The following is a 26,554-nucleotide window of genomic DNA, read 5'->3' on the forward strand; positions in this document are numbered from 1 at the left end:
TTGCGATTGTTTTGGCAAATCACGACAAGTTGCGCACGAATTGACCACCGCATTGACCATTTCCCACAAAGTTTACTTATTGGAATGAATCTTGTTCATCGGTATCAACTATCTCCGCGCCACAGAAAATGCGATCAGTTCTACACAATGTTCTCCCACCCACGCCAATGTAATTTTATCCACAATGAATCCCTCTGAACACCATAATTTTATTGACACACGAGCCAATGCGGCTTGCAAGACTGAGGTCGTTAATACTTTGTGCTGATAAAAGTCGCTGCTTGCGTGAAAGTAAATGGGATGAGATGCAATTAAGACAAAAGATTGCGCAGTGACGGGCTGGCGCTTGCGCCACTTGCTGGCCGGCCGTCGTTTGGTCGTGGAACTGAACTGTTGCTGTGGTTTGGGTCACGGCTCAACGGCCGAGGGTCGCGAGAAAGTGGCGGACTGGCGTGCGGTGTTGTGAATGAAGCCCGCTGGGGGAGGAGCCCCTGCGAGAAGGAGTGGTCTGATGGCCGAAGCGGTGGAGGAGGTCCGCCACTTGTCAGACTATGCATTGACGATGGTGTATGATGGTGATAGGGCGACATATATGATGGGCCGCCTGGTAATGGCGGCTGTGGAGCACGTCGTGGAGGAGAATGCGGAATCCCGTTGAGCAGCGGCTGCCCGTGTAAGGACGAACCGGGGTGATGAGACATAGGAGCTATCGGTGGAGGGCGCAGGTCACGGAGGTGGTTGTGCTGCATGGACCCCGAGAGCGGTGGTCCGTTCATCTGTGGCGCTGGCGGGCTTCGGTGCCAGTCACCATAGGCTGTGCTCGGCGGACCGTACTGGTGATGAGGCGCACTCGGCATTGCTGGAGGAATCATGGGCGACGGGCCTGGATGAGGCATGGCCAAAGGCATGGTCGATGGAGGCCCCCCGGTGGGCATATGAATCGGTGGTGCAGCCACTGGCGGCAGAGGGACGTGAGCCGCTGGTGCCTGGACCGCAGGAGGTCTGTTTGCCCATGGGCTTCCGAGATCTGACATCCTGTTGACAGCATGCGTAACGTGAGCAGGCGGGCTGGCAAGAGCGGTGTGCAGCGCAGATGTGGCTCTTGTTGGCTCGATGAGAGGCTCCACGTCCATTGGCGCAGGCAGCGCTGCAGGTTGCGATGGCGGAACGTGAGGCGCTGGTTGTCGGTTTGTCTTCTTGCACTTATGGCATCGATAGCCGCGCTGGGCAACAAACTTCTGCGCCTCGCTCCCAAGAGTGTCCATGTGACCATTCACGAGGGCCTTCTCCTGATCTTTGCCGATCGGCCACCATTTCAGGCTGACGTCGATCCCGCAAGTGATGCAGACTTTTTCGCCTTCCTGGGAAACTGAAGTGGCCGAGTCGACTTGATGATCCGTGGATGAGGCCCTCTGTGATGACGCTACGGTGGTTGACTGTCGTCGGCTGGTGTTCGCGACCGGTGCGGTAGCTGGATTCTTCAAGGCTTGCGTGATCAAGTTGGCCTTTCTCACAGTGCCGGTGAGTGTAAGGTCGGCTTGTTTGTAGTTGTGGACATAGAGCTGCAAGGCGTTGAGAGGCAACGCCGGCTCCGGACCTTCCGACTCTGGCTGGGCAACTATTTCATGCATGCTGTGAACCACAGTTTTGACGGGGAAGTGCTCTTTGCACCAGATTGCTGCAGACATGAAGCCTGTCTCTCCATTAATGGTCACAATGTTGTGTTGATCACGCCGTGACCCTTTGACTGGGGTGACTTCGAATCCAAGCAGATAACCATCTTGGTGAGCACATTCAACGTGTACTGAACAAAGTTATCAGCATGCATGCCTCGAGAGAGCGGGTTGTGAACCTTGACCTACCTGGAGCACGGCATTGATGGCACGCCACGCATGCGCCATCTTTGCATTTGCAGATTTTGCAAATCTCCTCATACTTGGCGCGAGGGATTGATGGGATACCTTCCGAAGGCCCGAGAGCTCGAGCATTGCCAAATTTGACCTCGGGGGTAAAAGTTGCGCAGGTGACGTGGACCCAGTTGTTGTCGGCTGTCCTCTTGAGTGGTTCTCTCGGCTTAATCGGTCGACCCATGTCCTGTTGTTTCTGACGCCAGTAGTCGACTGCCTTCTGGGCTGCTTCCCGCTCGGATCGGTCCTTGTCCTTCTCCTTTTCGCTCTTCTTCTTGCCGGTCAGCTTGGACCCGTGGACAGCATCATAGTCCGTGTCATCAACGGGACATAACACGCATTTGTAATGCTGCATTTTCTTTGTCAGTCACCGTGCAGTCTGAAGGTTGGATAGGGCCAAGAAACTCACGATCGCGACTTGCGGGTTCTTGTCATTTATGCACATGTCGCAGGTCCATTTCGTTGAAACGCGGTTCTCCGTCACGCCATAACATCTTCTGTGGACTGTCAGGCGGCATTCTTTGCACGAGAGATAGTTCGCGTCCTCGGGTCCATCCAACTCGCCACAGACAGCACATGGCAGGATGCGGGCTTTGGGGACCACAGGTGCAGGCGGCGGAGCTGGCTTTTCGACAGCCTTGTCCTTCTTTCTCTGGGGGCCCGTGCTAGGCTCGGAGTCGCGTTTCTCGGATGGGTCACGCTCGATGGTTGTTTTGAGCTTCTTGCGAGGTGGAGCTTCAGTACCGTTGGTAGCCACAGAGGAAGGAGCAGATCGGGTCTGTGCTGGTACTGCTGTCGTGCTATCATAAACTGTAAGATTCATGAGTTCCTCACCAGACAAGAGCTCCTTGAGGAGGTCCTCATCGATCTTCCTCTTGAACGATTTGGGGCCTGCAGCGGCGACTCTCTTTGATAAGTCGTCGATATCCTCCCACTGGATGGCATATCTTCGCCACAGTTCTGCACATCTACGACAAAGCGCGGCAATGTACTGCATGCCCTTGTCCTTACTCTTGGTCCCATTCTCGATGATGACTGCTGATCCGGTATTTGGCGCTCGGCGCCATTGCCGCGAGGACTTGGTATTGCAAAAGCGACACATGAAGTTTCTGCTGTGCTTGACTGCTTTGTCGGTGTCAAATGCGGAGTCGTCGCGGTCGTCAGCGACGTCGTCCTGCAACTTGTTCTCGGCCGTGACTGCGGCTTTCTTCGCCTCCTTTTTGCCCTTGCGGCCGGGATAATTGCCCCAAATCTGCTTGCCACGCTCTGATTTCTTCCAAACGTAGTAGAAACGCACTATTCTCCCGTACTTGACGGGTTTCGTCGCTCGAGTGATGGAAAGGAGTTCTGAGCCAAACTTCCCAACGGCTTCCTCGAATTTTTTGAGCTCATTTGAGCTGAGGTCGGGCTCGCGAAAATCTGCACGGTCCACTTTGGGCAGTTTCCTGAGTGCTGCCGCTGTATCGAAATCATTCTCGAACAACAAATCTCTCGCGACATCCATGAGGTTTGTAGACCGCTCCGGCAAACCCAAGGCCGGGATCTTGGACTGTGCATCTGACATGAACTTGTCGATGGCCTCATCCTCAATCATTGAGTCGACCTCGCTCGGCGGCTTCCAAAGCAGCTTGGCAGTATTGTTTGGGTAATCATTTGGAAGATCTTCTCCGCGCGCCACGTACCCAGCTGGTGCGTCCTGCACCCATTTCGGACGGTTGTCACGGCTGAAGTTTAGATCCTCCAGAGAAGGGACGAGGTCCTTTGCAATGTGCTTGTTCTTGTTCCCACCACGTCGGTTGTCTGGGGGCCTGACCAGTTGCACCGGCCTGCCGGGCCAGACCGGCACGTACGCTTGGTGCTTTGGACCAAGGCGAGAGCCAGCACGCGGATAAATGCGGTCGTCATAGTCGAGTGCATCCTCAGGTTTACAATGTGTGCCCAAGTAGCGATATTGCCAGAGGCTCGCCTGGTAGACCTGTTCGGGCGTTGCCGCCGGGTGAAGGTCTTCGGCGTCGCCGGGGGTGGTCCTCCCTGTCGCAGCACCGTCATCCTCCTCATCGACCGGCTCTTCTTCTTCGACATCCGGATGTGATCCGTTAGTGTGTCGCGCCTCCAGCTTGCGCTCCTGAGCTCGGGCGCACGCAGCACATGACCAGGCGAAACCTCGTGACGGCTTTTTCAGCAGCGGAGGCGACACGCATTGCATATGATATGTTTTGTTGCAGTTGGCGCAGTCAACCGAGTTGTCCCTGTGGCTCAAGTCAGCTTGGCGATCTCTCCACACCACCACAGTGGCCAAGAGCGCGTAGGCCCCGGGGCGTTGAAACCTTGAGCATAGGCGCGGAAGGGATACGCCGGAGGAAGGACTGTCGTTGGGAGAAAAGTGGGGCGATGCATGGCATGGTGTGCATGCATGTGCCGGGAGCGAGGTGTGGACTGGGGTGGAAAGGGATGGGGGCGCGCCAGAGGCTAGAGGCAAGGGAAAAAGGGACGGGCAACCCACCTTGCACAGTACCCGCCGCACTTCTTGCATAATTTGGCGGCGCTGGTAAACTCTTTCGACTTCCCCTGCTCCACCAGGATGTACTTCCACCGCTCGTCCAGCACCTTTTTGACCCTCTCGGGCACGTTGACAATCTGGAACGTCGGGACCACCTCGTAGTGTTTCTGGATGTACCGGTCGTAGAGCTTCTCGAACCAGAAGCAGTCGGGAGTCTGCCGGTATTCGTCGAGGTTGGCGATCTCCGCCTTGTGCCGCACCTGACACTTGCCACGCAGTGACGTGAGCGGGCTGACGTCTGAGTGCATCGATGCGAAAAGCAGCCGAGTGTCGTTGACCTTCTTGCCAATGTCCTTGGGCCGGTAGAACCAGTTGATGCGCAGCGCCTCGACGGGTTTTGTGCGGTCATTCTGCGCGTGCAAGAACTCCATGATGCGACCAAGGTAGTACGGCTCCCCGGGCGGTTCGCAGACAAGGTATACATGGTCTGTAAACTAGGGTCAGCCCCAGCGCTTGCGCCGAACCAGGACAGCGCTCGCTCCCCATCTCCCACCCACGCGCGCGCACACGCACACGCACACACATCCACGCTTGGTACTCACCATTCTGCGCGATCGAGGTTCCATCGTCCGCAACAAGAACCCCGTGCTTGGTTTTTCCACCGCAATCGTCAAACGTGAGCATGTTGCTCTCTCGGTAGCCCCCCGTCGGCTTGGCTGGCACTGATGACTGTGCGCCACCGCGCCTGCTGCTTGCGCTGCCACCAGTCGCATTAGGCGCGCCTTGCGCTGAGGCTTGCGCGGTGTTGCCATTGGATTGTGCAGCCTTGCGCTTCTTCACGTTGCCGCTCGCAGCAGGCGTGGCCACATTGCTTGGTGTGCTTGAGCCGTTGACGCTTGGTGTCTGGCTGCCGTTGGCCTTGTCGTCCCCGAGCAGACTCTTCCGAGTGCTGGTGGCTGTTGGGCGTGGTGCATCTGGCACTGCACTCGCGCTACTGCTGACCTGGCGCGAGGTCTTTTTTGAGTCGTCGTCCTTCTTGTCAGATACGGCATCATACATGTCAATATCCATGCTGTCCTCGGCATAATTGGGACGAGCCTGGCCTCTGTTGCGTGATCGTGTGCCATATGGCGACGGTCCGGACAGGGCATCTTTGATGGGTGTAGTCAGTAACCAAGTGCATACAAGAGCGGGCGGGAAAAGAGTGGGTGCGAACGGGCCTCACCTAGATCTTTGGACGCATCATGAGCAGTTGGGGCCTGTGATGCAGCGCCAGGGCTAGAGGCGTGAGATGGAGGTTGCGTGACACCAGGGTCGGGCGAATCCTTGGCTGCCGACGACGCGGCCAGATCCTCAGACATGCCGTTTGACTGAGATTTGAGCGGCATGATGAAGAACTTTGATGGTGGCTGGCAAAAAGATGCCAGGAGAGACCACCAAGGAAGTGCTGTGAGGGTTAGATGAGAGGACCCATGTGGCTCACGGCTGATGTGGCAATGCGTGTCCTGCGCGTTGTGATGCGATGCCAGCTAGTCAGGCTCTGGGCGACGGGTAGCGTGCAAGACCGAGGAAGGCTGTGGGTGTGGACTGTGCCTGGGATTAAAGGGAGGCCAGCCGCTGATGTATGCTCGGGAAAAGCGAAAACAGTGGTGGGAGTGGTGAGCAAGGAAAAGTAAACGCCAGAAAGGAGCGTGTCGATGTTGGCAAGCCCTGCTGGCATGGGCGTGCGGAAAAGTGTGGGAGGCGAGCGGGAGACCAGGTGTGTAAGTAGTACAGAAATCGTCAGAAGCGACGACGCGTGTGGGCAAGCACCGCGGGAAGCAGTAACAGACGTGGGGAAAGGGCGAGGAGTGAAGAGAAACGGCGACAGAGTAGGCCTTTGGGGTTTGAGATATATGCCAGGCAGGCGACGGGAATGTATGGGAAGAGGGAGAAGTGGGAAGGGCAGATGTCAGTCGGGACGAGACGAGACGGGACGGGCGTGGAGACCGAGCGAGCGTGCGCAGAAGGCCGTCTGAGGTTCAAGCCAGACATGGGAAGTTCAGAGGCGGCGGCGCGGCGGGACCTGGGACCAGGCAAGACTCGTCTGGGAGGGTGCAAGACTATTTGGGAGTGGGCCCCGTCCATTCAGCACCGGCCGACGACCTCGTCGACTACCACCTTGGCTTGGCCTGCCTGCCTGCCTGCTCGCCGGCCGGGCCTGGCTCTTCCATTCCCTTCCTCCATCTCGCGTGCCCATCTCTCGAGCCCCCCCTCCAGCGCGGACCTGCTTCTCATCACCTGTCCTGCCTGGGTGTCATGGCGTGGTTCACAGAGAGAGGCCTGACAATCACATGATATTGTCCTGCTGCTTTGAAACAGGGCTTCGCGATGTCCGGGCCGGCCCCCAGGATGCCAAACAACCACGGGTTGGCGACATAATTAGAACCCCAAAACTGAGCAAGCAGCCTCGAGGGGGCACATAGCCGTCACCACGCTGATTAGACTTGCCGCGACTGCCAGGGCCATGATGATGCCAAGTTCAAGACGGCAAGCAGTTCATACGGACAGTTCACGGGTCACTTGCAGGTCAGCAATTCTCTGGGGCACCGCATATTCAAGAAGTTGTGTGCATCGTTAAGCGATAGAATGACGAGGAAGTGGGCTGTCAAGTCTGGGGATCCTGCCTGGAGGAGGATGACAAAGTCCGATCGACGTGGCAAGAGGCATTGCAGCCTGCGGACCAGATTTCCAGCCGATCGGCTGGGCCTCGATTTAGAGTGTGCGAGTCTGGTGTGCGTGGGCGCGTGGCAGGGGCGCCGGCGCCCGGGAATGATGTGGTTGATTGAATTTTGGCCGGGCCTGATCTGCCTGCCTGCCAGCCTGCCAGCCCAAAGCACGTTCACGCCTGTATTACGCCTGGTCGCTGGCGGCCCAGCTGTGCTTGAGGGCAGGCGTAACACCACGCGTGAGCGAATAGCCGGATCCTGCGCGGGCGAGTAAGAAGCTGCCGTGAGTAAGAGGACCCCTGGATCGGACTTCCAGAAAAGAGAGATGGCGAGTGAGCACTCCAATCATGGACGGGGCAAAGGTGGGCGGAAATGCCTGAGCCCTGACGTTGGCAGGGCCGGGACGGCTGGGACTGGTCCTAGACAGACTGGCCCGCCTTAATTACGTCTGATGTGGGTGTGCCGACCTGGCTGACCAGCGAGGCCGGGCTCCTCCTCCTCCTGCTCTTTCTCGCGAGGGCCGTCGTCTCTGGCTCTGTCTCTGGCTCTGGCTCGCTTGGTCCCCGTCTCGACTCGTGGCGACGCTCACACTCGGCCGTCCTGGCAGCACTCAGACAAGAAAGTCATGCAGTTCCACGTTGACATCGCTTCGGCAGGTCGCCTTCTCTGGCGATCGTTCTGCTCTCCCTTTGGTGCTCACTTTATGAGCAACCATGGACAGACGCCCAAGTACCCAGTACTTGGCATCAATCCCTGCTCGGGGCAGGGTCTGCTGGGCGCGTGTCTGATCATGGTGTACTTGAGACAGGCAGGACAGGCAGGCACAAATATGCTCGAGGCCCCCCGGTCGCCCGTTTTGTGGATCCCGCCGTGGCAGCTCTTTTCAACCTCATGTCAAGCTGGCACACTCTGACCAAGCATGTGCTGCGCTCCCGTCAGACATGGCTTCGCCACGATATGGAGTCGACGACACCGTGCAATTGGCTATCTGGGGTGTCAAGAACAATGAAACCGCGCATTCGCCAAACCTGCATGTTGGTTCCTGCGGCGGAAGCAGAGCAGGAGAGCGCGGGTGGGCTCTTGCGTGGCTCGACCCGAGAATGTGGAGGTCATTTTCCTTGGACTAAGGCCCAGCTGTGCTCCGGCTCGGCGACAAGGACACGCCAACCCGTAGCACGTCCACAGGGCCAGACCTGGAGAACATAGTCCCCTCCAGTCGCCATACACAATCTCAGGTTTCGCGGCTGGACCTCTGTCATGACCCCATGATCCTCGTCACTAATGACCGTGGACGAGACTGTAGAGCAGCACAGCTCATCCAAGAATGAAAGGGAACCTGCGCGACCGTCAAAAAGAAAGAAAAGAAAAGAAAAAAGGTTCAACTCTGTCCCCAGTGGGTTCGCGCTGCAATCATTGTGCAAAGTTAAGAGTGTGGGTTCAATCTATCTTGACCACATGAGCTCCCTCAGCGTGGCGTGCCCTATGCTTTAAGCTGGACTTGTGTGGCAGATGCTCCGACTCTGACTGAATTGCATCAGGCGCAAGCAAAGAGCAGCTTACCAGGTGACGGTCTAGATCCACGCATGCAGGAACACCGCCACCCTGCTTATGAGGCACACAATTTCGCGCTACAACAAGCGCGTGCTTCTATTCCCACAGAGACGGATGAGGGGAAGAGGAGGACTGTGACCATACATGCATCCTATTGTGTGAGCCGCTCCTTAAACTGACTTAGCGGGCTGCTAGCTCGACGAGTCATGATGATTCTGCATAGCGACTCTCATATTTTGGCTCCTTTGTGCCGATTTCGTGGCTTTGGTGCAGAGATTGGATTGCCAGCGTCCAATGCCGTGGTCCCAATCCTGTCCCCAACGAGATTGCTGCTCCCAGCCATGGGTCGCGTCGCTACGTGCTCTATGTATTACACTCACATATAGATGTATCGGACCCAAGCAACCCACGTCCATTAACGGAGGCTGCCACCGCCGTACTCGACTATTGCAGCTCCTGATCGCTTGAGGCAAGATTTGAAGGTCTGCTGCTGTCATGTGGGCGGTGGGACCTGTGGAGCAGCACGGGGGTCCATGCCCGCCCATGCCGTGCGTGTCGTTGTTGTCGCGCAAAGCCGACGCACGCCTAGCGAGAAGCTGGCATTGCTCCGCGCGACGATGCCTGCGCCGGTGCAGGGGTTTTGCCACCAAGCGCGGGCTTGGGTCCCGTGGAGATCGCCTGGCCGCCCCCTTCCTTCCGACTGCCTGGGACGTCCGCGCGGACTCTACGCCCATGGCACGCAACACGACCAAACACGCAAACCGAGTCGAGTCGAGTCGACGTCACCGCCAGTGGGAGACTGGCAAGGCCACGTTTCTTCGCCGCGCTCGAAGATATCCGGTCGGGCCTGGCACGCCTCTTTGATGGATCTGCCGTCCTTGCGCACAAAGCTTCTTCAAAGCTCGGCTTGGCTCGCGCACGACCACCAATGCTGCCTTCAATGCATCATGAAAGCATGTCGATGCGAACGGGGCTCATATCCGCCTCCCCTGCGAAGTGCCTGGTCGCCCCGACCCAGGAGAGCCTGTTGGCATCTCCTTTCCAGCACTAATCACGACGGACCGCGGGCGAGACAAGAAGCATTGTGATATCATCCAATGTCACCGGCACATTACGATGTCCTGATGCACTCTTGGGAGCCGCTCAGGGTTCCCGAGCAGATCCCCGAGCTGGCTGTTTTGTGGACCTGCTTTGCGCTGCTTGCCCAGGTCAAGTGCCTGCTCGGATGCTTTGGTGCGGAGAGGTTTTAAATGTTTCGTGGGGCACAGACCAAAAGGCTCTTCTCCAGAGGCCGTCCAGAAATACCCCGTCGCATGCCCGACAAGATGAAGGCGACATGAAACAGGCAGCATTGCATCGTTTGCTGATGACCAGGCGCTCGCAGATGAAAGGCCCGACTAAGACATGTGGCTGTCCCTGAAGATGCTCGTCTTATTTCGCTCACCGCGGATGCTTCCAGTTGCTCTGCGGCAGGTGGCCATCTGTCTTGTCTGTGCATCTGAGTTTTGAGGCGTATCCTGGGACGAGAGACAAAAGAGGCTGCTTAGCCTGCTTATTACTCAGCGTGGGCCCTTTGGCATGACGAGCATCAATGGGATTTGCTACCCTTCTTGGGCAGGGTGCGGTAGTGCAGCGCAGTGTGGGGCCACAAGCTGGCGTGGCCAATGAATCCCCTGTCTTTTGCTGCTCCTTCTGGCGCAGGCTGCAGGCCCGGCCTCCAAAGCGCACAGTCGAGCGGCACAGTACATGTACAGTGACCATGATCCTTGGATGAGCAATGTGAATCCACCAGACAAGTCATCCTGCCCGCCTGCCTACATCCCCGTCCAAATCTGGCTTTCACGCCCTGCACCCAGCAGCGGTGTTGCAGTGCACTCTCTTAACCTGCCCTGGCACGACACAGAGCCCGCCGAGCGAGACAAAGTCCTGCCAATACTTGCGTGATTCTTCCTTGTCCATCGTGGCCGGCACGCACGCCGTGGGCGTCAAACAAACTGCGTGCTAAGGACCAGTCACCGCTAACCATGTACTAGTCAAGCCTGCTTGCCGCTTTTGCTGATCCTTGCTCATCATATTCGATTCTGTTCCGTCTTCAGCCCGCCCCATTTTCGCAATATGAGCTTTCAGAAGGGCCTTCTGCACGAAACCACAGTGTCGACGCGGCCAGGCCAGCAAGTGACGTACCACACCACTACTGTAGCTGGTCACAAGCGGCCTCATGGCGAACCGGTTGATGGCCCTGCCCGGATCGGACCAATACAGGCCGAGCCTCAACGGCCCGCTCAGTTCGAGAGACCACCTCGATTTGACCACCACGGGCCGCCACGGCTTCAAGCCAGTGCAATCGTGCCGGATGGGCCATCACTCGCTGCCAGCAGAGCTGCCAGTTCGCTTCCTCAAGGATCCGCCTCCGGCTCGCAGCGGCCACTCATCGATCATGCTTTGCAGCTCTCGCATCCGCGATATGCACTGCCCGAGCAGCTTGTTCAGAATTTCCGCGAGCTCGGCATCGCAGAGATTTATCCTTGGCAGAAGCAATGCCTGATGGGGCCGGGACTCCTTAAGGGGGAGAAGAATCTAGTCTACTCGGCGCCCACGGGCGGTGGCAAGTCGCTCGTCGCCGACATCATTATGCTCAAGCGAGTGCTCGAGGACAGGAACGCAAAGGCTCTTCTCGTGCTGCCGTATATCGCTCTGGTCCAAGAGAAAGTCAGGTGGTTGCGGAATTTGGTGCAGGGCATCTCACGCGAGCAGGCAGAAGACGGCATACCGGCTTCGACGCCAGGTCTCTGGCGAAGAAGGGCTGACAAGAACAACATCCGGGTTGTGGGCTTCTTTGGTGGCGGCAAGATCCGCGCGACCTGGGCTGATTTCGATATTGGAGTATGCACATTTGAAAAGGTCCGTCAGGATCCCACCGTGATACACAAATATATACACATGAATTTCTGTTTCTTACACGACTGTAGGCCAACACTCTCATCAATGGCGCAATGATGGATGCTAGCATATCGACCCTCAAGGCCGTGGTGATGGATGAGCTGCACATGGTCGACGATGACCATCGGGGGTACTTGATGGAGCTCATGGCAACGAAACTCATCAGCCTCGAGCATAAGGTGCAGATTGTGGGCATGAGTGCGACCCTATCTGTGCGTCACTCTAGTGATTGAACTCGTCCTGATCGTAGCTGACCGAGCACATCACGACAGAATATTGGCATTCTGGCTAAATGGCTGAACGCCCATACCTACATCACCACGTATCGTCCGATCCCGCTAGACGAATTTCTCGTTTACGAGGGCAACGTATACCCAGCTTCAGGAACTAAAGCGCTCCTCAAGACAGCAACGCAACTGAACAAGGACGACAAGGATATCAGCCTCGCGACCCAGCCATTCCAGCATATCCAACCAGAAAGGGTCATTGATCCAAATCCCTCCAAAGAGCTGCAGGAACCAGTATTGAATGCTGTTGTTGCTCTGGCCGTAGAAACTGCTCTTGCAGGTCATGGAGCATTGGTATTTTGCAGTAGTCGGCACGGGTGCGAGGCCGATGCCCGCATCATCAGCCGAGCACTTCCGGATGTGCACAAAGTGGCACATGATGTCGCCGCTGCGCGGCTGGATCTCCTTGGCGATCTAAGAAGTCTGCCGACAGATCTTGATCCTACATTGGAGCAGACTATTCCTTTCGGGGTCGCGTTTCACCATGCAGGGCTGACCACGGAAGAACGAGATCTGATTGCGGATGCGTATGACCGTGGAGCCATCAAAGTCATTGCAGCAACATGTTCATTAGCTGCTGGTATCAACTTACCTGCTCGCAGGGTCATTCTCCATAACGCGAGAATGGGCAGAGATCTGGTCGGACCCTCGATGCTGCGCCAGATGCGCGGTCGAGCAGGTAGAAAGGGCAAAGACGAGGTCGGCGAGGCATATCTATGCTGCCGAAAGAACGACTTGCAGGACGTTGTGGGCCTGATGGATGCCGAGCTGCCGAAAGTTACGAGCGGATTGGCAACTGACAAGCAGCGGATACAGCGAGCGCTCCTCGAGATCATCTGCATCCGCCTGGCTAACTCGAAGGACGCCATCTACGAGTACCTTGCGAGCACTTTGCTCAACATCAGTGGCAGCTGTCCTGACTTGACAGAACATGTTGAGACCAGCCTGTCTAGCCTTGTCGAGATGGGCTTCATAACGCTCGACCGTAATGAGACCTACAACCCAACGCAGTTGGGGTCGGCAATCGTCACCTCGGCATTAGATCCAGAGGACGGAGCGTTCGTGTATCGCGAGATACAGCGGGCGCTCAAGGCCTTTGTTCTCGATGGCGAGCTGCACGTTCTTTACACTTTCACACCGGTGCACGACTTTTCTATTGCAATAAACTGGCAGATTTTCCGACGGCAGATGGAGTCGCTCGACGAGAGTGAACTCCGGGTCATGACGCTGCTTGGCCTCAAGCCTTCTGTAGTCAACCGGATGTAAGTCACCCAGCTGGCTCATCCCAAAGGGCAAAATGGATCCCGGACTGACTGACGACATTCCGATCTCGTTCATAGGGCACAAGGTGCCGTCTTCCGCGAGGCTACCGCTGAGGAGAAAGAGCTGGCGAGGATTTACAACCGGTTCTACCTAGCACTCCAGCTACGCGATTTGTGCCATGAGATGCCCTTACATACAGTCGCGCGCAAGTACGAAATGCCCAGAGGCACGATCCAAACGCTGGCGCAGACATGCCAGGGCTTCGCGGCTGGAGTCATCAAGTTTTGCGAGCAGATGGGCCATGGGTGAGTGATGCTCAAATTGCCCCAGCCAACTCCTGAAGGATCTACTTGGGTTCTGCAGAAATAGGCGCTGGATAGGTACTGAGAGGGCTCCGCTGATCATTTTCACTTTGATAAATAGTGCAATGGCAGCAATTCTCGACCACTTCTCCGATCGCCTCCGGGCTGGCGCAAGAGCAGACTTGCTGGCACTTGCACGCATCACATTCATCAAGAGCCGTACCGCACGGGTCTTTTATGACAATGGGTTCAGGAGTGTGGCATCCATTGCGAATGCAGATCCACGGGAGCTGGTCCCCATTTTGATGCAGGTTGGTAGAATCCTCCAGGCGTGCATGTAGGAGCAAGCAAGGTGTGGCCGCGGAAGCCAATTCGGTCTAAATACTCAAAGCTGACGAGCCGAACCTCACAGGCCCGACCGAACAAGATCCGTCTCAAATCCAAGGACGAGGAGAATCTCGAGGCAAAGCTCCTGGTCAAGGCGACAGTGATCACCGAGTCGGCGAATCGGCTCTGGCGTAGGTGCTCCATGCTTCGGCGAACTTGAACATGATCTTTCATGGCTGAGGAAATTTTGATGGTGCTGACCTCCTTGTGTGAACAGAGATGGAAATGCTGCAGGAGCTTGACGTGGAATGATAAAAGTACTTTTAGGGGCAACTTGCCTGGGTGGCGACCAAGGAAATTTACTCGTATTCTCTGGGATGATAGAACGTGTGGCAGAGAGTGCAGAATCACAATTCAGATATAGAAAACCATTCGTGGGCTCATGCTCATTTACACACAACTCACGGTGTTCCCAGGTCAGTGTGTACCGGGTCCAAATTGCCATTCGAGACGGTCGTTGTCACATGGGGGGGGCGAAAACAAAGGAATGTCGCGCCACCGAGATTTTATTCTTAGCTCTCTACTGCTTGAATCGTTATTCATGGTTCATGAATTTTCTGTGCATTGTGATCCAGCAAGACCATGATTGCGTCTCTCGGCTACTTGGAGAGTGATGTGATGGTCCATGGTGGGTCCACCCCAGCCAGCAGCGAGAGTGCCTCGTGCCTGTGACGTCCCCGGTCGGGGCACTGACTTACTTCATTCAGACTCAGACTGAACAAACAACCACGCGGACGAGGAAAAACCTTACTTATATTTTTTTTCTGCGCGAATGCGCTACATGTCTACTCGCTCGCACACTTGAGAGTTGACGGACACACTTTTTGGCCAGACAACGAGCAGGGAGGCACGCACTCTTGCGGCAAAAATCTAGGCGCGCCTGGAGCTCGAGTGATCCCTTGCCCAGGGAAAACCCAAACCCGTGCCGCGGTTCTCTCAATATCCACTGTGCGGAGGGAGCCATTGCTTGGGCCATACGGGCGACCGTCCGTCCTTCTGGCAGCCATTAGGTCGCAGAGATCAAATTGACGAGTTTTTGGTGGAAGAAGCAAGGGGGACAACCACATTCTCCTCCACGTCCAGCCAAAGTTGTGGAGGAAATTACCACCCGACGTCCAAGATGGCAAACAACGCAGCAGCCGGAGAGGAGGACGAGGAGGACGACTACATGAATATGACATTTGACGAACCCGGCAGCAGCAGCACCACCACAGGCAAGGGAGCGAAACCAGCAGCCGAGACGTCCCTCCAGCGGCGCCAGCGGCTGAAGCGCGAGGGCGAGATCCGGGGCCGGCCCAAGTCCAAGGCCGAGCTGGCGGCCGAGGCTGCGGCCGAGCGCGAGGCGGCGCTCTCGAGGTCACTGATTGAGCAGGACCGCACGGCCGTGAGGAAGAGCAAAGGTCTCGCGATGATGGCGAAGATGGGGTACAAGCCTGGTTCTGCGCTCGGGCGGAAACAGGAGGACGGGGAGGGACGAGGTGGCGGCGGCGGCGGCAGGGGAAAAGGCACAGAGCCGGGGTTGGAGGATGCGAAAGGTGCAGCGAACAGCGGCGGCGGCGGCGGCGACAGCAATGGAAACACCAGCCGGGAGAACAGCGCGCCGGTGAGCTCTAGACACGACGGTCCCCGCACGGAGCCCATTAGGCTCGAGATGAAAGAAGACCGGGGCGGCATAGGGCTCGACAGCGAGCGCAAGCGCAAGATCAACGAGGCGTACGCCGCGCAGGACAAGCGTGCCCGGACGCTCGACCCGGACGAGTTCCGCGACCGTGTACGCAGGGAGAGGGAGCTCGCGCGGGCGGAGCGGCAATGTCATGCTGCTATGAAGGTGTGTGAGAAGCTGTACGAGGACCGGCTGCGGGGTGGGGACTCTGATGAGGGAGGCGAGCGAAAGGAATTAGGGGCAGCCGACGATCACAGGGACGAGGACGCCAGAAACGCCAAGAGAGATAAACGGGCGCGCGCTGCGCTGTCATCGCGACCCCTGAAGAGTATCCCGATCGAGTGGAGGGGCCTTGTGCGAGCGCGTGAGGAGGCAGAAAGGGACCGACGAATGCGCTACGATCTGGAGCAGACATCACGAACGCGCCTGCCAACATATGAAGACGACACGGAGGATGCTGATGATCGAACAGCGCTGGGCAAGACGGCGGCTGCAGCGTATGTCCCCGTCGAGGATCTTGAGGACGACGACGAGGAATTGGAGGAGTTCACGGGCCTCGAGGCGGACGAAAAGCTGCGGCGAATCATTCTATACCTACGGAAGGAGCACAACTACTGCTTCTGGTGCAAGTACCAGTACGACGACGATACTCTGGACGGTTGTCCTGGGCTGACAGAGGAGGAGCATGATTAAAGCCAAAAATGTAAACCATGAATCAAGGATCATAAGGCACTTCAGATCTCTGTGATGATATCATGCTCGCCCTGTTGAAAGTGACTACCCCTTCAATATTTTTCACATGAGCATCCTCCTGCTCACTGCTAGATCTTCTTTGGCCACCAAGTGAAGCGCACCCAAACCATAGAACTATGCAATATCCCACTCATAATCGCTCGTGGCTTGCGCAGCCCCCGGCTCCCCAGCGGGTAGGCAGGAAGCCCGCGAACGCGAAGCTCCCGGAACATGTACCGCCATCTCGATAAACCTGTGGCCGTTGGCGATAAAGACTGCCTTGGTGGACGTGGAGAATGCCACTTGGCCGCTTCCAAGTGAAGTGAAGGTCATCGTCTCATTTACAGATGGTGTATTTTCATGATCTCCAGCATTCCATGGAGGCCAGTAATGGCGTTTGACCACATTAGCTCAAGCGGGCCGCCGCTGGGAACGCAAAAGTGATGTGACAGTTCGACAGCATCAAAACTTCATCCATTAGAATCGTGCTCGCGCTGAATTATGTCACCTCTGCCGAGAGAATGTGTTCCGTCGTTCAGGACCATGGCCTCTCGGTGTCGTCTCCGTAAGCGCTGCTCCGCGGCGCTTTGCTCGACCACCCGCGGCATGGGCTCTGACGGGCCGGCATGAACCCTGATGCCTTCCGGCTCGTCTCCATCCACACTAATTTCCAGCAAGACCTTGATCGCCTCCGACTTGTCGCGCTTAGACCGGCGGGTTCTAGTGATGAGCTTCGCGTCCACTAAGGCCCGGCGCCCGATTTTGGATGCTCGGATTAGGTAGCAAAGGTCGCGAAGCCGGTTCTTCTTCCGCTCGACATAATCGGCATAGTTTCTGCGCCGCTCCTCAACCGAGTCGCCCCAGGCTTGCTTGGCGAGCCATCGTTCCACAAAGCGAGCCTCGATCACTTTATCGATGGTGTACTTCTTCGCAAGCTGCAGGAGGATCATCAGGCAGCGCCGCTCAAGAGAGTCTCGCAGATAGTACTCATCATACAACGGGTCATCTAGCTTGTCCGAGTAGGAGTGCTCCAGGGAAAGCTCTAATGACCGAACAAGTGCCTCGTAGGCCTTGGGCGTATTGAGCACACTGAGAGGATCTTGGAAAGCATCTGTAATGTGTTAGACTGGTAGTACATGAACGGATTCGTGTGTCTCAACTCACTGTCCTCGATGGCCCATACCAGGGCTTTTAGGTACATTGCGCGCTCATCGTAGTCCTCGAGCGTGATGCCCCACAGCAGCTCGTCGATAGTCGCCCTGTCATTCGCAGCTCTTCCCGCAACGATCTTGAGCGCGGTCTCACGGATTGAATAATTGTAGTGGTCCAGCAAACTCGCAAGGGTGGATGATTTCAGAGAGTCCTCTGTATCCTGTGTGATATACTGCGTTTTGGGTTCCTGCGGCTTGATTTCACATTGGTCGCGGTAGTACTCGAGTATCGTGCGCAGGCTCGCGACGAAGCCCGCGGCTGTCAGCCCAAAGGCCAGCAAGTACAACCGCTCATCTCGCAGGAAGGAGAGATACCCCATAGTCGAAGGTTGCGCCCATGACCGCCTATCAGCTTCGAGAAAGGCGCCGTAGCTGCGGATGAGAGTCGGTCAGACTGGAAGTTCGGCAAGATAGTGCATGTATCTTGAAGGGGCCGTGCATCAACTATGCGCCAGGTCTTTGGACGCAGGCAAGGTCGTGAGCACTGCGAAGTGCACGACATGGGGGTAGTACAGTGCGGTGCACTATAATCCTCAGCATATAAATGGAGCACAGCTTGTCAAGAAGCACTGTGTGGGACAAACTAAGATAAGATAAGAAAATTCCCAGCGACCGTGCTTCTGTCTGGCTATCGTCTGGTCGCGATCTGAACTTTTTTTTGAGACCCCTCCTAGCAGTACGCAAACCAACGGCAACAGCGACACCACTGCAAGATGGCAGGTTCGCAGCTCAAGAGGCTGAAAGCCTCGCTGAGAGAGCAAGGAGTCATTGGGCCCCAGAAGTCCAAGAAGCAGCGCAAGCAGGAAGCTCAGGGTGGCAACGGTACCGTCGCTAATCGCCACAGCAAGAATGCCCAGCTCGCTGGACTTCGTGAGCAGTTCAACCCGTTCGATCTGAAGCATAATGTCCGCGGCCCCAAGTTCGACGTCACTACGAACCGAGCACCGATTGGAAATGCTGCGAAAGGCATCCACGGAAGGCCTAGCGAGGCAAAAGCCCTGGGCGAGGAGCGACGCCGACAAACACTGTTGGTGGAGATGAACAGGCGCAACAAGGTCGGAGGGATCGAGGACAAGCGTTTCGGAGAGAATGACCCCACGTTGGCACCAGAGGTACGTTGACTGGTATGTGTTGTAGTTTGGGATGGAGCACTGACAGTGAGTACTGCAGGACAAAATGCTGGAGCGTTTCGCACGTGAAAAGCAACGATCCCACAAGAGAGGATCGATGTTCGACCTCGAAGACGACGATGAACCTACCTTTGGACTTACTCACATGGGCAAGTCCCTTTCTCTCGACGGGCCGGCTCTCGTAGACGACTTCAATGAGGATGACCTCGAGGGTCTGTCTGACGAGGACGGCTCAGATAATGGCCGCGCAGCTCTGAAGCGCATGCGAGAGCTTGACACCTTTAATGGAGATGACGGACAGCCCGAGAGGAAAAAATCGAAACAGGAGGTCATGAAAGAGCTCATCGCAAAGTCTAAAGCCTACAAGCACCAACGCCAGGAAGCCAAGGATGCCGACGAAGATCTACGAGAAGAGCTCGATAAGGAGCTCCCGGACCTACATGCTCTTTTATTCCAGTCTCGTTCGAAGGATACGAAAGCCACCACAGACGGCCTCGCGCCAGACACCGCAGCTCAGCAGATGGAGAAATTGGAGCGCGATTACGACATGAGACTGAGACAGCTGGCACAAGATCGCAAAGCGCAACCGACAGAGCGGACAAAGACGGAAGAGGAGCAGGCGGAGGAGGAATCGAAGAGACTCAAACAATTGGAAGAGAAGCGGATGCGGCGGATGCAAGGAGAAGACGACAGCGAAAGTGAAAACGAGAACGACCAGCCGGATGTCGACACCACAAATGGGCCCATCATTTTCCAGGAAAACGAGGAAGAGGATGACTTTGGACTGGGCAGCGGAATCAAGACGCGCCCAACCGCTGCGGAGTTAGGCTTCGACGACGAAGATGATTTCCTCATCGAGGACGATCTAGTGGCCAGCGGATCAGAACTGGATGTCGACAGTGACGAGGACATTGAGGACGAATCGATGGGCGCGGATGATGACAGCGCGTCAGACTCCCAGGAAGAGGAAGACGACGACGAGTTTACCAAGGGGCTGCTCAACGACGAAGAAACGAACAACCCCGTGTTCAGCAGTCGGCTAAACGGAACTGACCAGACCGCCGAAGCCGTCGATGATGCTCGTGGCATCCCTTACACATTCGCCTGCCCAGAAACCCATGCCGACTTGTGTTCGATAACAGAGAACATTCCAGCCGAACATCTCCCAGTTGTCGTGCAAAGGATAAGAGCCCTCTACCATCCAAAGCTCAATGCCGACAACAAGGCTAAGCTTGGGAAGTTTTCGGTGGCTCTGGTGCAGCACCTTGCTCACCTCGGAAACCTGCCCTCGCCACCTCCATTCAGCGTCCTTGAGAGCTTAACGCGGCACTTGCACTCTCTCGCAAAGACATATGCTTTGGAAATCGCGACCGCCTTCCGCCAGCACCTTGAAGAGATGGGACAGTCGAGGGCGTTGAGCCCTCTGCTTGGTGACCTCGTCGTGCTTACAGCGATAGGGACAATCTTCCCTACATCAGACCACTTCCACCAAGTAGCAACCCCAGCGATGCTCTCAATCGCCCGCTATCTTGGTCAAAAGGTACCAAAAGAATTAACAGATCTGACAAGAGGCACATACATGTCAACATTGGCACTGCAATACCAGAAAGTGGCCAAAAGATATGTGCCTGAGGTCATGAACTTCAGCTTCAACACGCTTTGCGCACTTGCGCCGATAAGAGCCAAGGCCTTGCTTGTCCCGTCACCTCTACATGAGATGTCATCGGAGATGCGCATCTTGCAGGTCAAGAACGTTAGTGTCAGGTCACTACGGCCAACGGATTGCGTGGAGACGCAGAAGAGCGATATTGCTGCTACAGGCGTGGCGATTGTATGCACAACACTTAAGATTCTTGATGCCGCAGCCGACCTGTGGACCGGCAAAGCCGCATTCCTCGAGTCATTCACACCAGTGACACGCGTCCTCGGGCACTACGGCTCCAAGACTTGCCGCGCAGAGCTTCCTACAGCGCTTAATGACGCCGTCGAAAAGCTGAAGACCAAGTTGGAGCGCATGCTGCGCCTGGCGCAAATGGCGCGACGACCGCTTGAGCTGCACCACCACAAGCCGCTGGCAATCAAGACGGCGATCCCCAAGTTTGAGGATTCGTTCGATCCAACCAAGCACTACGACCCGGATCGGGAGCGTGCGGAGCTGGCGAAGCTCAAGAAGGAGCACAAGCGCGAGCGCAAGGGCGCGTTGCGGGAGCTGCGCAAGGATGCCAACTTCATGGCGCGCGAGAAGCTGCGGGTCAAGAAGGTCAAGGACGCCGCGTACGAGAAGAAATATCGGCGACTTGTGGCGGAGATCCAAGGCGAGGAGGGTCGCGAGGCAAACCAGTACGAGCGGGAGAAGGAGATGCGAAAGCGAGCCAACAAAAAGCGGTAATCGTGGCCACGGCCACAGCGCAAAAGGTGGAAAGTGGCCGCTGTCGTACATGTGTGTTCACTACAGCGGAGATACCAGTCATGATAGAGAGTTCAAAAGCATTCGATGGTCTGTCGACTTTCTTCTTGATTCCGTGTGCCGCTATCTGGACCATCTTAGACACGCTATGGTTAGACTCTGGCTTTGTGACACCGAATGATCCACCATCACATGCGCCAACCACCCACACAACCACATGGGACGAATTAGCTCCCGAGGGTGCCATGTGTTGTCGACACCTCTCCCGAGGCCCACAGGGGACGTGGAGCAGGGGTCTGCATGGTTGCCGCCGAGCAACAACGCCCCATAGAACAGGGACACCCTGGCCTGCCACCTTGTCGCTACCATTGGGGTGCAATGACGCTCATGCGTTGGAAAGGTCCTCCTTCACTGGGCGATTGAACACTAGGAGGTCTATGTTGAAAGTCTCACCGTGGTAGAGTTGTGAATTGAATGACAGATGTATCAAGTACGGGACAGATGGCGAGAACGGGCTCGTCCGCTTCTGAAAGTCAACCCCAAGGTCTCACGGCATCAACCTACATTTCGCACATGTAAGACACGCCTGACACTGCGTAGCATTCCAGCAGCTGTCACCAGTCATGGGCGTTCCCTATCTAGGTAGGTAGGTAGACATGGTGATCATCGACAATGTTACCCAATGGCAATACAGCAGTTGTTGTAAACAAAAGGCCACTGCATGCGACCTTACGGATCACACATACTATGTCCACGCAGGACGGCGCAAAAGGCCGAAGCTCTAAGCAATAAGAGCGAATCAACAGTGCCTGCAATCAGATCCACAGAGCCAATGGACTTGCCCGATGGCGTGGCCTCTCTTATTGCCTCTTGCCCTGTGTCGCAGAGTAAACCCAATGTCTTGGCCCATTTGCGCGCGCCGACCCTGGAACGTCCCGGCGGGCTGACAATGACGACGCGCGCAAGAGGCCCAGGAGTGGTGCTGCAAGTGTGCGGCTGGCGACTGTTGTGCATGGTTGTCTTGGGAACGCAGGCGCCTGCAGCGTCACAGGACAGCACCCAAAAGATTGCTGATCCTGCAGCGTCAGCTTCTGTTTGCCAGCGACGGAGTGAGCTGTGGCAGGGCAGCGTTTGCTGATGAATTGCTGGCGTTGTGGAAGTTGCCGTGCCCGCCGCGCCCTGCTGGAATTGGGGGACGATATTTATAAGTCGTGGCGACGTCTTGTCTCAGAGGAGGCGACGCGAGCAATGCTTTCCGAGGCTCTCTGACTGTGTGTGGCAACTGTACCTATTCCCTTTCTTTGGTCAAGCCGCCTGCAAATTGGCAAGTTTCTCGTAGCCATTCATCCATTCATTCCCTTTTGACATCTCTGCTTGTGGGTTTCTTCGCGACGCCAGACCAGGGTCTTCTCACACCTTGACCGACCCTCGCGAACCCTTGCCCGCTGGACGCTGATTCCTGCAGAGGCGGTCTGCAAGAACAGATCATCAAAGAGCTGCGAGGCCGTCACTGGCTTTGTTCCTTTTCTCCAGCTGCAGGTCGAACGCATGGCATTGCATTACATTGCGCACCCCCTCTTCGCCCCTCGTTGTCCGTTCGTCACTCACTTCTGCTCCCGCGGCAACCAGGACTTGCTCGTGCACCTTTCTTCAACCACCACCTCGACGACCTCTTCTGTCTTGCCCAGTCCTGCTCTGGTTTCCTTGTCCTTTTCCCTTCGTTCTGCTCACCTCAACAGATTCGTCACCGTCTGGCCTGTGAGCCATCGTCCCGGCACTTCCCTTGCCAACTTTTTTTTCCTTTGACTTCTTTGAAATTTTTGGGGGGTCGTCGGGAAGACGCTACTCACCTGGAGCTCACCGCGCATTTCAGCTCCCGGTCTCGCCATACGCCAACAGGACTTTGACGGCAGACCTGCTCCATACTCGATTGATCCGCACCACACCGCAGCATTCCTTCTGGAATTGAACCCCGAAACATAAAACTTCCAAGGATTCACTTTGACAGCTTCCCCAGAGCACTTCAACGCTATTGACAGGGACGGCTGTCGCACAAACCACCCGCCATCCCCTCCACCAGCAGCCACGAGCACAGCAACCCACTCACACTCATCCGCCAAGGCGGTTTGGATCCAGACAAGTCGCCAGCGGGAACCCACAGTCAGTGCTCCCACAAACCTTGCACGCCCGTTGCAGCCGCGTTCAGGGGCACACCTCTGCTCCCGCGCCCAGCGAGAGCTATCAAATTTAGCTCGCAGCCGCTATACCCAGTGCAGCCCGCGTGGGCCGCTGCTTTTATACAGGCCGCTCCCACTATTGGCCATCCAGACTGAGGCTACTTGCCGCGCCGAAAGAGTCACGCACAGAGCCGACCCTGTTCGAGGTTGCGCTGGTGTGCTTGCGGTTGGCCGCTTCAGGGAAGGAGCAGAGAGCAGCGCAGACGTCAGTGGACGCAGTACACGCACCCATCTACGCTTACCTATCTGTGTGGTCGATCGGCAGCAACGCACCCCTGCCCGGCCCTACACTGTACCACTTGAGCACCCCGCCCGCCGAGGACAGAAAGGTTTGCGCCCTTGGGCTGCTGCTGCCCGTCGCCCGCCGCCCGCCCGTCACCATGGCGTCGGCCCTGCCGCAACAACAACAACACTCCCTGTCGCGGACCCCCAGAAAACCCGCCTCTGGTGCCGCCTCGACCCCAAACCTCAACAGCCTCTACTCTGCCCACGGCTCCCGCACGCCCTCGCTCAGCCGCAAGAACTCATGCGCCGGCCTCGCTCCCATCCCGGACAGCGCAGACCTTGACGCGCTCCACAACATCCTGCGCGAGTCCAGCTCGCTCTACAACAGGATGGGCCCCATCACTCCCGGCCGCGCCGCCGCCGCCGCTGCGATGGACGACTTCCGTGAGGGCGACATCGTAGACGTCCCCGGAAACATGGCTGGCACGGTACGCTTCGTCGGTTCTGTCGGCGGTCGCAAGGGCACATTCGCCGGTATCGAGCTTCACCCAGAGTTCTCGGCGCGCGGCAAGAACAGTGGCGACGTTGACGGGTAAGTAAAATGCTTTGCGGCGCCATCACATTTTGCCATACTCGCAAGCAGTTTGCAGACGACTGACCATGTTGCTTATCTTGCGCAATAGTGTACAATATTTCACGACGAGCGCTCCTGGTGCCGGAATATTCGTCCCTGTCGGGAAGCTCTTCAAGCGCGAGCCTGGTCCAAATAGTACTATTCCCTCTACCCCGACGAGCGGCTCCGTGTCTGCGTTCAAGCTGTCGCTCCGCGGCCCGAGTAGCAATACACCACCAACGCCCGGCCTCCCAAAGTTCAGCCAATCTGTCGGACCCGGTCGTGCACCCAGCCCCAGTAACAGGAAGCCTCGAGCTTCTGTTCATCGACCCGAATCACCCGTACGCAGACTACAGATGAGTCCAGGCTCACGACCCTCAATTATGGCTACCCCGGGGCCGCGGGCACCCCAAAGATACGGAACTCCCACCATTTCCAAGTTCAGCCAGAGTGTGCGAGGCACAGCTGGAGACCCAGCCAAGGCTGGCCCCAGGACCGACCGAAAACCAAGTCTTGTCCCACGCAGCGCATCGGCACTAGGCTCTAGAAGCAGCTCTGCCCTTGGACAGGTCCCAGATTTTGACGAGGAAGAGGAGACTACCCCCAATGCTGTTACGCGGAACCAGGCATTTGGCAGTGTCCGGTCCATCTCGTCACTGAACTTCAAGCGGCCGGCATCCCGCACCACTCACGTAAATGAGGAGGAGATAGAGCGTCTGCGGACACAGCTGGAAGACCGCGACCGGCAACTAAAGGATCAGGCGTCTACCCTTGCAGAGATGGAAAGCAGCCTTACAGAACTCACAGAGCTTATCGGGCAGAATGATCTGACTTCGCCAAGGCCAAATAGCATAGACGGCAAGGATACTTCGCAGCTGCGAGCAATGCTGCGGGAGAAGAACGAAAAGATTGCCATGCTGACTGCCGAGTTCGATGCGCACCGGGCCGACTTCCGGAGTACCATTGACACCCTCGAAATGGCCAGCACAGAGACGCAGCGGGTCTACGATGCCAGGATCAGAGAGCTCGAGGAAGAAATCCATGGTTTCCAGGATCGGACAGACGACTTCGACAGTGTTGCACGTCAGCTCAAACAGCTCGAGGAGCTCGTTCAGGAACTCGAGGAGGGCTTGGAAGACGCCAGGCGTGGCGAAGCCGAGGCTCGCGGCGAAGTCGAGTTCCTTCGTGGCGAGGTTGAACGGACCAGAGCCGAACTCCGCAGGGAACAGGAGAAGGCATCCGCCGCAAACGGCGACAAGGCGGGAGGTGCCAAACCCTCTTCCTCCGTATCGAAAGAGCTGGAACAGAAGGAGGATGAGATTAGAGGTCTCAAAGCCATCATCCACTCCCTGAGCAGAGACTCCGTACCCGGCGCCGAGACATCACCTACTGCGGACCGATCGTCCGTGCAGTCGCAGCGCCCCAACTCGTTTGCAAAGTCAAGACCCGAGTCTATGGGTGCTCGCATGGCCAAGGAAAAGCTGGAGCGGGAGGTTTCGGAATTGCGGGGTCTCCTCGATACCAAGAGCGTGCGTGAGGAGGAACTTGAGCGTGAGCTCGCCACCCTTCGTCGCGGCAGCGCGTCGACACAACGTGGTAGCACCATGACCCTCGGAAGCGCAGGCCGGTCATCTTTTCGCGACTCAAAGAGCACGGTGATCCTCGCTCGGGACCCCGCTTCGCCCCCCAAGAGTGGCCATCACCGCAACAATACTCTCGAATCGGTAGCTGACATGGACAACTTCTCTTCCGTCACAGAGAACAGCACGCTCTGGTGCGAGATTTGCGAGACTGCCGGGCATGACATCCTGACCTGCACCAATGTCTTTGGCCCGCAACAAGATCAGAATGGTGTTACGGGAGATGGCGCGAATGACAAGTCCCCCATCGATAGCTCGAGGCCGACGCTGACCATTCCTGGCGAAATGAATGAGGAGGACCGGCCGCGGCCACTGACGCCTATCAAGCGCTCTCCAGCACCAGCTGCAGAGGCCGAACCGATGTCACCGCCAAAGGTTGCAGAGCCGGCGCAAGCGGACCCAACTTCAGTCCAGTCGGGACCTCCGCCTGGCATTCGCATCCTGCCCAACCCAGCGGATACGGGCCCTCTGGCAGGCAAGGACAGTGGCACGATCGACCCCGAAAAGTGGTGTGCTCTATGTGAGCGTGACGGCCACGACAGCATCGATTGTCCGTTTGAGGATGCTTTCTAGGGGCTTTCATCATGAGATTGGAATCGAAACAAGAGCGGAAGATACCCAGTGCGTGGAGCAACGAGCATGACCTGACATGACATAGACTGCAAGTTATGGGGCCTGGCGTTTTGTCAAAGAAGGGCATGTACTATGGACCAGTCAAGGCGATGCGCCTCTAATTATTGTTAATTGTGTACGATTTCTTGTAGCAAGTCAAGTCCTGGCTCTGTTGACGTTGCGTTGCCGAGTGACGTAGGCGCATTGAGACATGCTCTTGGATGACATGTGGCGACTTC

General features: G+C 56.8%; 6 protein-coding genes across 6 annotated transcripts; 4 read left to right on the forward strand and 2 right to left on the reverse strand.

Moving 5' to 3' along the window:
* Window positions 1-49: 49 nt before the first annotated feature.
* On the reverse strand, window positions 50-5,949 carry B0I36DRAFT_87152 (uncharacterized protein). Its single transcript, XM_046163490.1, has 6 exons — window positions 5,633-5,949; window positions 5,010-5,558; window positions 4,411-4,894; window positions 2,317-4,156; window positions 1,863-2,256; window positions 50-1,804 (listed from the first exon to the last, which is right to left on the reverse strand). Exons 1-6 carry the CDS (start codon window positions 5,793-5,795, stop codon window positions 312-314), a joined length of 4,923 nt encoding a protein of 1,640 aa, XP_046015130.1. The 5' UTR covers window positions 5,796-5,949; the 3' UTR covers window positions 50-311.
* A 4,503-nt stretch (window positions 5,950-10,452) lies between these two features.
* B0I36DRAFT_285294 (DEAD/DEAH box helicase) lies at window positions 10,453-14,342 on the forward strand. Its single transcript, XM_046151580.1, has 7 exons — window positions 10,453-11,567; window positions 11,636-11,818; window positions 11,879-13,155; window positions 13,234-13,461; window positions 13,580-13,769; window positions 13,871-13,976; window positions 14,063-14,342. Exons 1-7 carry the CDS (start codon window positions 10,782-10,784, stop codon window positions 14,095-14,097), a joined length of 2,805 nt encoding a protein of 934 aa, XP_046015131.1. The 5' UTR covers window positions 10,453-10,781; the 3' UTR covers window positions 14,098-14,342.
* Window positions 14,343-15,342: 1,000 nt separating this feature from the next.
* On the forward strand, window positions 15,343-16,246 carry B0I36DRAFT_317484 (uncharacterized protein). The gene has a single exon (XM_046153165.1). The coding sequence runs from the start codon at window positions 15,497-15,499 to the stop codon at window positions 16,199-16,201; it is 705 nt and encodes a 234-aa protein (XP_046015132.1). The 5' UTR covers window positions 15,343-15,496; the 3' UTR covers window positions 16,202-16,246.
* A 464-nt stretch (window positions 16,247-16,710) lies between these two features.
* B0I36DRAFT_346894 (uncharacterized protein) lies at window positions 16,711-17,771 on the reverse strand (the record flags this gene model as incomplete). Its single annotated transcript, XM_046156505.1, has 2 exons — window positions 16,711-17,351; window positions 17,405-17,771. The coding sequence occupies 2 exons, from the start codon at window positions 17,769-17,771 to the stop codon at window positions 16,711-16,713; spliced, it is 1,008 nt and encodes a 335-aa protein (XP_046015133.1).
* Window positions 17,772-18,120: 349 nt separating this feature from the next.
* Window positions 18,121-21,221, forward strand: B0I36DRAFT_317487 (nucleolar protein 14). Its single transcript, XM_046153166.1, has 2 exons — window positions 18,121-18,563; window positions 18,622-21,221. The coding sequence occupies exons 1-2, from the start codon at window positions 18,165-18,167 to the stop codon at window positions 20,968-20,970; spliced, it is 2,748 nt and encodes a 915-aa protein (XP_046015134.1). The 5' UTR covers window positions 18,121-18,164; the 3' UTR covers window positions 20,971-21,221.
* Window positions 21,222-23,200: 1,979 nt separating this feature from the next.
* Window positions 23,201-26,530, forward strand: B0I36DRAFT_87207 (uncharacterized protein). The gene is made up of 2 exons (XM_046163491.1): window positions 23,201-24,042; window positions 24,134-26,530. Exons 1-2 carry the CDS (start codon window positions 23,606-23,608, stop codon window positions 26,274-26,276), a joined length of 2,580 nt encoding a protein of 859 aa, XP_046015135.1. The 5' UTR covers window positions 23,201-23,605; the 3' UTR covers window positions 26,277-26,530.
* The last annotated feature ends 24 nt before the right edge of the window (window positions 26,531-26,554 follow it).

Source organism: Microdochium trichocladiopsis, assembly GCF_020744255.1.
Source record: "Microdochium trichocladiopsis strain MPI-CAGE-CH-0230 chromosome Unknown B0I36scaffold_3, whole genome shotgun sequence".
Taxonomy (NCBI): domain Eukaryota; kingdom Fungi; phylum Ascomycota; class Sordariomycetes; order Xylariales; family Microdochiaceae; genus Microdochium; species Microdochium trichocladiopsis.